Source organism: Orbicella faveolata, unplaced genomic scaffold (assembly GCF_042242905.1).
Source record: "Orbicella faveolata isolate gen_17 unplaced genomic scaffold, um_ofav_v1 contig_2, whole genome shotgun sequence".
Lineage (NCBI taxonomy): Eukaryota > Metazoa > Cnidaria > Anthozoa > Scleractinia > Merulinidae > Orbicella > Orbicella faveolata.
In genome coordinates this window covers 8,676,858-8,687,500 of record NW_028301547.1, presented here as the reverse complement: position 1 = coordinate 8,687,500, position 10,643 = coordinate 8,676,858, and the positions used below count along the sequence as shown (strand labels likewise).

General features: G+C 39.4%; 1 protein-coding gene across 1 annotated transcript in view; it reads right to left on the bottom strand.

Annotated features, from left to right (window-relative positions):
• LOC149111844 (transient receptor potential cation channel subfamily A member 1-like) overlaps nucleotides 1–10,643 on the bottom strand; it is a 31,738-nt gene that overhangs the window by 8,326 nt on the left and 12,769 nt on the right. The window contains exons 15-24 of the mRNA XM_089288873.1: nucleotides 10,058–10,142; nucleotides 9,392–9,448; nucleotides 8,500–8,574; nucleotides 7,717–7,787; nucleotides 7,344–7,482; nucleotides 5,379–5,459; nucleotides 4,162–4,328; nucleotides 3,670–3,730; nucleotides 1,939–2,007; nucleotides 1,162–1,335 (exon numbers count right to left, since the gene is read on the bottom strand). Of these exons, the coding sequence (XP_089144999.1) occupies nucleotides 1,162–1,335; nucleotides 1,939–2,007; nucleotides 3,670–3,730; nucleotides 4,162–4,328; nucleotides 5,379–5,459; nucleotides 7,344–7,482; nucleotides 7,717–7,787; nucleotides 8,500–8,574; nucleotides 9,392–9,448; nucleotides 10,058–10,142 (979 nt within the window). The remainder of the gene's footprint in view (nucleotides 1–1,161; nucleotides 1,336–1,938; nucleotides 2,008–3,669; nucleotides 3,731–4,161; nucleotides 4,329–5,378; nucleotides 5,460–7,343; nucleotides 7,483–7,716; nucleotides 7,788–8,499; nucleotides 8,575–9,391; nucleotides 9,449–10,057; nucleotides 10,143–10,643) is intronic.

Sequence of the window (10,643 nt, the reverse complement as noted above, 5' to 3'; positions counted from 1 at the left end):
TCCTCGAAAATATCAGGCAAAAGTCTGACCTCTGAAAAAATCTCGAACAACTTGCGTTTATTATTTTGATACAAGTTATTTTCCTTCGTTGGCGAGTGATGCAAGCATGCAAAAACGAGGCGGAACACGATGGCGGCCACGACGCATTTTTGTCTTTCCCCATGCCAGGACCACCCCCTTGCATTCGAACTTTCCCCTGCGGTTAATAATAAGCCGTATTCATATTCTCGATACTGGACTGGAACTAGCTTGTAACTGAGGCTAACGTGAGGAGTCTTTTCATGTTCGCCCGCATGGGCCTCCCTTGGAAGCTAGTTCCCAGTCCAATACCGAGGATACGAATATGGTCTATTTTTCTTATGATCTCAACGAACTCAGGACGAAATAAAGGGTTTGTTGACAGGCTATTAGTATTAGAGGCACAACGTAGTCCTCTATTTGTATCAGTAAATAAGTAGTTGTAGACTTAATGACATTTTAAGATCTTATATCAATTTTAGTTATATTAGATTTGTCTTGGTGTGTAGATTGAGCCTTCCTTCTCCGTTTTAAAATGTGCTTGATGAAAAACAGACATAAAGGATATTCTGTACTCTATGCAATGACATAATTGTAAATACAAGGGAAAGATCAAGGGGTCCTTAAATGAGGACGAATTTTTCTGGGAAGGTCGGGTAGGGGGGACTTCCACATCAAAAAGTCGGGCGTGCTCGTCAGAAAATTTGAACTTAAACCCTAAAGGAGACCGATCTGGGTGTGGGTCAATCTTTATTTGACCGGTAAAAGATATCACATAAAACCAAGAGACTATGATGATATGGTTGCTCGATTACCTGCCGCTGTTCAGGAAAGCAGCCCGCGCTACTAGACCCGACTTAAGAGACCAACAGAAATCGAGCTTAAAAACGGAAGTAAGGGTGTTTCGTCTATTGTTTCTTCGTGTGCACCCTAAAAGGTACTTGGACAGCTAAACCTAGTGGCGTCTCGTCATCAACACCTGAAGTGAGACCAGAATCGTTGATTTAGACTCTTAAGTGAGACGTCCAGCATCACCGACGTTTTAATACGGGAGTCCATTCCCCCCCCCCCTCCCGAGGGAATTCCTAACAATTACAGGGGTGGAGATCGCCTTAATCCACCACTAAAAGATCAGAGCCTCACCAGCATGTTCATCAGGATAATGGGCATCGCAAAGACAAAAATCACAAACAGTACGTTGACAAGATTGGAGAAAGGAAAAAGTTCCCACGGCATGAAGTTCTCCGAGTAATTCATTTCACCCAGCGTCATCACAAATGTTGTCACTAACCAGTGAGGAAGTGAAGCAAACATTTCCTGAAGCGGAAAAAAGATCTTGTTACTCGTTGTGTATCAAACAATAAAATAAGAAAAAAAAAGTTAAAAAGAAAAAAAATCCAGTTTTCTAACGATGATAGAAATGTGGTGTTGGTGGAAAAGCTAAAATGAAACCATTGTGTTTAGTAACGGCTTGAAAACTTTAAGGTAATTTGATTAATTTATAAAGATAAATTGGAAATAATTGATACCATTGGCTGTTTGCCGAAATAACTGGCCTCACGTATTCAAAGGATACGCTCGATAAAGCAGGTTTTCGATGCCGCCATTTTGGATTGTAGTTGGATGCTTGACCGGTAGAGGGCTAAGGCAGAAGGGAGTAGCTACTGCCTCGACAAATGTTGCCTCGCCCCAACTCTCCACAATTACCAAATCCAAGATGGCGACCTAATACGAAAATGTGAACTTGCCTGCCCAAACTACGCCTGCACTGCAGGCTAGCATGTCAATAAAAATAATTTTTATAGTTACTACTCTTCTCTGAATGTTGACTCTGGTACAAACGGGGTTTAATATGCCTTTTCTTCACGTCTTTCCACCCCTGATAAGACAGTTATGTGGCTTGAAAGCCATATTGCTTACATGTTCATCTATCAGCAGGTAGAAAGTTGTTGCAAATGCCAGGATAAACAGCATAAACAACACCAAAACCTGTGGATGTCAGAAACATATAACAATCGACATTACCATGCTATCTAATACTTCGTCAACACCAACTTAACATTTTGCTATTTTAGCCCAGTTTTCAAGAGTATGTGAAAACGACAGCGTCAGAAAACTAGACGTCGGGCCGGGTTGTTCGAAAACCGGTTAACACTAACCCAGGATTTAAGGTTAACCGAAGTATAAAATTTTCTTGTATAAAAACAAACATTATGCTGATAACCGAAAGCATAATGTTATTTTATCGCGAGGCATTTCCTATGTCTTATCAGTTTACGGGTTGTGTTCTAATCTGGCAACAATGGAAGTCTCCTGGCCAATGAAAAAAAAGGCGCGTGTCAAAGTTAAGTACAAAAGGTTGGTTATCTCGTACACGCGGCCCCTTTCTACTATTACCATTATCGCAAGAAGAACTTTTCTGCTTTTTAGCTTTCAGACGTATTTGTTCTTTTTCCCTCCACCTCCCGGGTCACCGACCCGCAGACTGCCAACATATCGTATGTAGTATTTTACTTTAGTTTTTACTGGTGGCGAAAGTTTTAACCCCACCTTTCCTGAATAATCTTTGTTTGTGGCCATTTATCCCAAACGATTCGTTTCTATTGTCGTCTACCCATCTCTTCAGCAAACTAGTGCGACGCCTTGCGGAGCTCTCGATGTCTTAATGTTTGCGAATGACTCGAGATAAAAAATGTTTCTTTGAGATTTATTATTCAAAGAACAAACAATATGAACAGAAAACATTACCGCAAAGTTACAAAACTGAATTCAAAATTCTCGCTTATCCTGAGTTAGCTTAATCGGGCTTTGAACAACCCGGTCCGCTTACACCTGTATTAGCCTGTCATCAGACTCAAAATAATTTATTCAAATGAAAATCTTTTTGAAAACAACACTATTGGTGGCTATTTTACCGTTCTTTGTTTGTTTGTCAGTTTTGCGTTAATTATCTAAAGCTCATGTAACGCTCAAAAGGAGGGAAATTACGGTGGCATATTTTACTAACATTAATAAAAAGTGAAAAACGACGACTGCCCAAAAATTTGGGTTTCTGGTTTGGCCAGAGAGGCTCTGAAATTTCCACTTCCCGTACTCCCGCTTCCCTTAATAACTAGCTTTTACCTCTAGTCATCGTTGCAATTGCCATATATTCTTGGGAGTCTCCCCCCCCCCTCCGGGTGATTTCCATATAGAAAGGACGGGGGTGCTCGTTGGAAATTTTGAAAAGAACCGCTAAGAGGTACCAAGATCCTGTTTTTTTTTTTCGGGGCTGGGTGTGGCGGGGGGGGGGGGGGGAGGGGGATTGGAATTTTCTTACGCCAATAAGAGGTACCAATTCTTAAACAACAGATTATCTCCTGTCAAATTGTTTTGGCTCAATACTCTGAAAGGTACTGCAAAAGCTTCCTCTGTGGACTTTTTGAGGCTGAACACTCAAAAGAGGTAACAAAAACCACTTTTTAACCCCAAAAAGTACCACGAGCAACTCCGTCCTTTTTATATGGGAATCCCCCGGGATCTCACTTCCCGTCATTTCCCCACCACCTCCTGTTCTCCTCTTACCAATATCCCCGTGGTTTCCCGCCTCTTCTCCCCCTCCCCCCCCCCCATTAATCCCTCCCATAACAAATCAGAAAGCGCTCGCCCCACCTTGATTAAAGTAATAGACATTGTCGCCAGCATGATGACATAAGATCCGTAAAAGGAAATTCTATGGAAAGAGAAAAAAACACTTTTTTTACCACTGCGGAAATTGTCCGAGAGATATAGTCGATAGATCATAAAATGACGTCACTAGTAACGTAACGCACAGCAATCTACGGAAAACTTGAGAGCGACAACAACAACAACAACAACGAAAATCCTTTATGTTTAAAACAACAGGTTTGCTTGCGGGGTCATGTATCTAGCTAAAAGATTAAGAAAACATAAATATGACCGGTAATAATGATAATGACAATAACGATAACAATAACGGTAACGATAACGATAACGATAATAACAATAGTAATAAGTATATATACGTATCCATCCACAGTACGCTACGTTCTTATCGCCTCCAGCTACTTGCGTTAAGGTGTGCCCCGTTCCACAAGCTTCCACAAACTAAGCCGACTAACACAGCATTGGGTTATGACTCACTTTCTTAAATAAAGGGTCACATTCATCCAGCCAAAGAACATGGCGATGGCTCCAACTTGTAGCTGCCAGCCAGTCTTGCAGTCGTAAGAGGGAAGAATATACATCATGGTGGAAATGTATCCAGTGAGTTCAAAGTAGTTCGAAGGTTGTTTGAGGTAACTTGCACCCTTAAAAAAATGAGAAGACTGATTTAAAGACGTTCACGTTCACAAGCAGGGAAAAAGAAACCACTGTATTTAGCTTCATTTCAAGTTTTAAAACAACCAAGTGTGTTACTCTTAAACGGATAATTCTCAGAAATTGGATTAGACCTGAAGAATATATTTAATTATGTTAGTTAATAGAAATCTTCGAAATTAATTACCATTGTCTAAAGAGTTGAAAATTAATTGTAGTAACTGTATTGGACCATTTCCGGATGGAAAAAAAAAAAATTACAGTCAAACCTGTATTAAGCGGACCCCATATTAAGCGGACACCATCTATTAAGTGGACACCAGCTGGAGTCTCTAAATTTTCTTCCCAAATTTACTGTAAAATAAATCTGCATTCAGCGGACACCTCTGTCAAGCGGACGCGGACACCAATATTAAGTCATTTTGTTGCACAAAACCTTTAATAAGCGGACACTTCAAGGGCTTTCTACTTCTAAAAGCTCAGTTCAGACACCTTTAACATTGTTCAGCGATGTCGTTTTAAAGCTAAGTAGATTATTCCAGATTGATGCATTGAATGTCTGGACATTGTGCTATGAGCAGTCTTTGATCTTTCACTGTGTTACACTGTGTTACAAAGGGGTTAATAATTAACTATTATTGCTGAACCTGTTTAGAGCGGACATCCTATATTGAGCGGACACTAGTGAGGGTCCCAAGGGTGTCCACTTAATACTGGTTTCACTCTATTGTACCATTATTGTACCATCAAGCCACAAGACAAGACACAGAAAAGTCTTCACAAGAGATCCAATTTTTAAGCCTAACGGCTAAATTTTTGGCCTGTTTTACGGCTAAATTTTTGGTCCGTTGTACAATGAGAGTTAATGTTTAACTTTTGAAAACAATGGTTATTAATTTCTAATTTCTGTTAACCGAAAGAAATCAATCGTTAGCAGTAAAGGCCAGCATGCTATTGAGATCCTCTTTAAATAAATACATAGACAATAAGAACACAGGTTACAAAGATTTATTATCATTTTTTCATATCTTGTTTCTTACCTTTTGTACAATTTGAGTAACTTCCTGTAACAAATGAACCAGCGCAAACACAAGAATAATGTACGTCAGAGCTTGAGTGGTCTAAAAATGATCAACAAAAAGACAAAGTTTACATTTAGTCTTTCTTCTCTTTTATGACATTCAGAGATTCGTCACTAACGTTTTAAGAACTAAATCTAATTTAGGGATCTCCAGAACAATCAGGCGAGATGGTAGTTGATACTGTGTAACGGTGCCTACTTTTGTTAGTGAGCACACGTTATGCGCATCACGCAAGGCAGGCTTAAGTGTCACGCGCGCGCTGGGGTTGACACTGACGCGATCAACTACGCTACCAAGTACACGACTGAAACGAAAGCAAAATTTTCCCACTGTGACCAAATCAAATTTAGTGAAACCTGTACTTAAACCAGAAACACTAGAATAGCAGCATATCCCTAACCACTAACTGTTAACGTCTTCCAGCTGAAGAACTAGCTGTTGTCTGTCGAAAATTATACTGAAATCCAACTGTAAACATGTACCTGCAGATGGCGTAGTGCGCGCGCTAAACAAGTACGAGATACGCAAATGTTTTACTTACTGGGGAGGTGACAGGAAAATATGTAACGGGCACCGTTAAAGTTTTCAGAAAAAGATCAATAACCTTAAAAAACGCGTGGCTACCCCAACATTTTATGTTATGAAATGGAAGTGGCAAGCCTATTGAACACGTGATTAGTTTCTGGTAATTGTGAGCAAAAGGTATTTAGACTGTATTTTAGCTGAACCAGAGGAAGGCTGTTAGAGACCCTAAAAGCGCCGTTGCAACGATTTTGTACCATATACCAAAAATGGTTTTTATGTTACCATTTACCATGCAGTTTTAAGATCTCTTTTAATGTGTTTGCTTTCCTGTCTGTAAAGGCGATTTCTAAGAAAATCTGTGAAGAAATATCCTTTCCTTCTTTTTTCAGAAAAATGCTGATGTCAGCATTTTTGTTGAGATTTAAAGCTAATCATCTCCAAAAAATGCATGGCTACCCCAATTTTTCTTCGGGGATTCCAGTAGCCCTTGCAAAGATCTACTTTTTCCGCGTGGTCCTAGCCTGGCGCAAAAACCTTTGTATTTAGTAGGTAAGTTATGTTTCACAATAAGATTATTCGCTCTCGATTTCTATCGCGTGAGTCAACTATCACGCATAGAAATCGAGAGCGAATAATCTAATTGTTTAAGTATAAATCTGTTAGTCGTTCAAAACTTTATCTAAATCCTCTTCACAGACACTTCGAAAACGCCAAGAAGCGGCCTCATTTTGTTAACAAGGGAACTCTGCTACGCTACTCTCCATCGATCACAGAATAGATAGTAAGTAGCGTAGCCAATCAGAGAACCAGAACGGCATTCGTGATTGAACGCTGGTAGATGTTCACTAAAACAGAATGGATCGTGAGTAGATTTATACTAATTTTATATATTTTGTTTTTCAAGGCGTACAACGGTTAGCGGCGCTTTTAGAGAGTAGTTTGGGTCCCTCGTGAAGTTTCCCATTTATAATCTTATCAACGAGTAGAAGGAGCGTTTCAGAAAATTATGGAGCCATTATGGCGAGAAACGTTGCTTACAGCTTCAAAACGTAAACTGTGGGCTGAGTGTGGTCTCTGGTGGAGTTTTGAAGTAAAACTTTTTATAGATTATGATATTCGAGTCACGCTAATAAACTGATCTGTATTAAACATATATGATGTCTACTAACCATGTTGGAACGCGTCTTCGGAAAGTCCTTAAGGTAGTCCTTTTAAAGCAAAGTACATTGTTTGTTAGTTGAAATGCAGTTTAAAGTATCAAAGCTTAGTGGTCCGTTGGCCAAGTTGCAGTTACCCTAGCGTTACGCATATGGCTGCATACAAGTCCTTGGCAACGTTTTGCCTCGAGTACACAGCTCAACTCTGAGAGTGACTTATTACGAGGCTCGTAACACTTACTCGTCTCGGCACCGTATCGTTTGTGGCACAGAACTTCTTCTCATTTTCTCTAGAGTACAAGCTCAAGGCGGTCAGCGGTATTAAATACGTCAGGTAAAGGATTAAGTTGAAGATGAGTGATGTGAAACCAAACTTTTTCCTGGAAAATAATTAATAGTACAGATTGGAACATTAGATGCTGAGTGTATAATTTCTTCGTTTCGATTTTAGAATATGAAGTTCCAATTCGAGCTTCGAAACCTATGTTTTAAATTGGAAAATTTTGGTCTAACTGATATCAAACTATTTACTTATTTACTTTCTTGATCGAATCCAGCTATATTTATCTAAGTTCAGGAGGATGCGGTAATAGCAATAATAATTCAAGACTTGCCACTTCAGATGCATGAGTGAGAAGACTACTTCGTGAGTCAGGCAGTTATCGCGGCGATACTTTGTCATAGTCTGAAAACGTAAAAATAAAAATGTGAAAATAAAAATGGTTTCTGCAACAAGCAGTGGCAGAAGCTTCTCATACTTCTCTCTATACAAGGATCAAAACTGCGACACGCTTTCCTAAATGGCTATGCACATGGGTTGTAAATGTTTGTACCTTTCGTAGCTGTCCTCTACAAAACAGCAACTTGAGTCGACCAATCATGCAAGTTTTGAGGATTTGTTAGTCTATACGTAGTCTACTAAATACCATTGCAATTCGTGATATTATTAGTAAATATATGAAAGATAATATACTTGAACTTCGGAGAAATATATGAAGACATGATTGATCATCATATATACACACAACGTTTAAAGCAGTTGTGAAATTAAAGCCTAAGAAAATTAAAAAAAGGAAAAAAAATTCGGGTTTGAAAGGGATTCGAACCCATGACCTCCACGATACCAGGGCAGTGCTCTACCATCTGAACTATCAAGCCAACTGAGAGCTGGTCACATTGTGAGTTCGTAATATATCCATAGATGGTGAAATTACAAGTAACATACACTTGAACTGTGGAGAAAGATATGAAGACATGATTGATCATTGCAGTTTGATACACAACTTAAGTAGCTGCTATTACTGGCATTAATTTTTAATTTTTTTCTATAGATAAATGTGAAAAATAAAAAAGAGATGGAAGAAAAAGAAAAGAAGTTATTGAAAACAACTACTTACCTTCAATACAGTCAACTGGTCAATCTGGGGATTAGGTGCATACTTTGCTTGAATTATTGTTAAATCTCTTTTGACCTTAAAGAAGTGATATCACCACTAGATGAGAGATCTAATGCCTTTCCGACAACTACGTTGTGTGCGAAACCTAGCTGAGGAAGCGCAGTGGCCTGAGTTAGGGCGCTGGACTCCGGATATCGAGCGAGCGGTCCAGGTTCGAGGCCTGGGCGGGGTCATTGTGTCGTATTCTTGGGCAAGACAGTTTATTACACCCACAGTGCCTCTCCCCACCCAGATGTATCAATGGGTAATTTCATAATGGGGAGGGGGTGACCCTGCGATGGACTAGATTTCTATCCATTGGAGATCGAGTAGAAGCTCTACCACGCACTTCATACTTCAGAAACCAGGGTAAGCTCCGCTGGTATGGATCATTTGTCTGGACGCAGGCTTTACCTTGTTTTTCTTTAAGGAACCTAGTGCATGACCATAACAATGCAAATGAAAGCCTTTAAGCCCTACTTTTATTGGCGCTGCTTGTGATGCTGTTCAAGGTGGTTCTTACTCTTAAGCCTGCTAAAGGTTGAAACCGCTTCATTGTCGGGAGTATATCAGCGCTTTAATACGCATGTAATTATGTTTGTCCTCGTGATCTAGCATCTGTTATTGTTTTGGGGTTAGGGACATTGTTTCTGTTGTTTTATCTATTGTTCTCTCAAAGAAAATTGAAACTTTCATGAGAGCAGCTATCCAGACCCTCACTGCACGAGCCATCATTCAAAATGGAAACTTAATTGACCAGTAAATTGTTTGTTCGAATAAAGAACATAACGAGTTCAGTAATCTAAATAAACGTTAATTAAACGTTTATTAAACGAGAGTTGAGGTGCTTTACCTTATATTCAAGTTTATTTTGGTCTCCTTCCGTGGTAACACACTGATCCAAAATGCGCTGAAACGAGGATGAAACTGTTAAGAAATACATTTTCCCTCAGGGTTACATGCACAGTAAGGGAATCCATACTTATATCTAAACGTAACTCGAAAACTCGAGCCTGATCCACTGTCGAAAAGTATCAAAAAGGTACGATTAGGTATTGATTATTCCCAAATTCGAAACAAATAATTCTGCGTTACCTTGTTTGTTTGCTCTATTATTTTTTGCCATTAATAAATATATTTACAAAATAGCAATGTCTAAGACAGGGAAGCCCACATAAGCCAATAAGGCTCATTTATAAGCCAATACGGCTTAAGTAAAGGACTAAGATGTACCAAAAGAATACAAATGCTATCATCGGCAAACAAAATGATCATAAATTAGGATAGAAGGTATTACCCGGCTAGTTACTTGATATCGCAGAAGATCAAGACAGCCATCGAGAGTGTGATTGAAGTTCGGAAAAATACGTATACATTATTATATGTGTCAAAGTGAATAACCTCTCAGCACAACAGTATTTGCGCGCTGCCGATATAGATTAATTAGCTCAAGAATTTTAACTTATAGAAACATGTCATTACTATCTGCCATTAACACGTTTTTCTACAATGGTCTCACCTTTGCAACTTCTGGCATTTTAATGACGAGAGCTTGCATCATAAGTAAGGGGCCTCGGGACGATGAAGATAGTGCCTCTCTCCACCTGACATGATTAACAGAAGAAAAAAAATAGGTACGCAATGCGTACATGTGTCTACTGCGATATTTGTTGGGGAAGGGATGGGAAGAGCTCATCAGACCTAATGAAGTTTAGGGCTAGCGCTTGGGCCTGCGATACACTCTACATGGGAAGGGAACTGGTACATCTTCAATATCCTTATGAAAGGGATCGTGCGTTGAGATAAGATAACTTAAACAGAGACTGACTGATTTTGTAAATGGGTGAAATGGAAAGGCCAAGGATGCCCTGTGTTCGCAATTGTTCCATTTCAGTTTTAACATCAGAACTGACTGCAATTTGTTTTCAGATAGGTTCGCCACATATAATCTTCAAGAGTTGTTACTCTGCTTAGCCCTACATAATGTATATGAGGTACTGCCTGTGGTACTAAAATTTACAACAATTCTTGTCTCTGTATCTACTTGTGATCTATATATGGTTTTTGCAGCTGCTGGGCGCAAAGGAAATTGTTTTCGAATCACT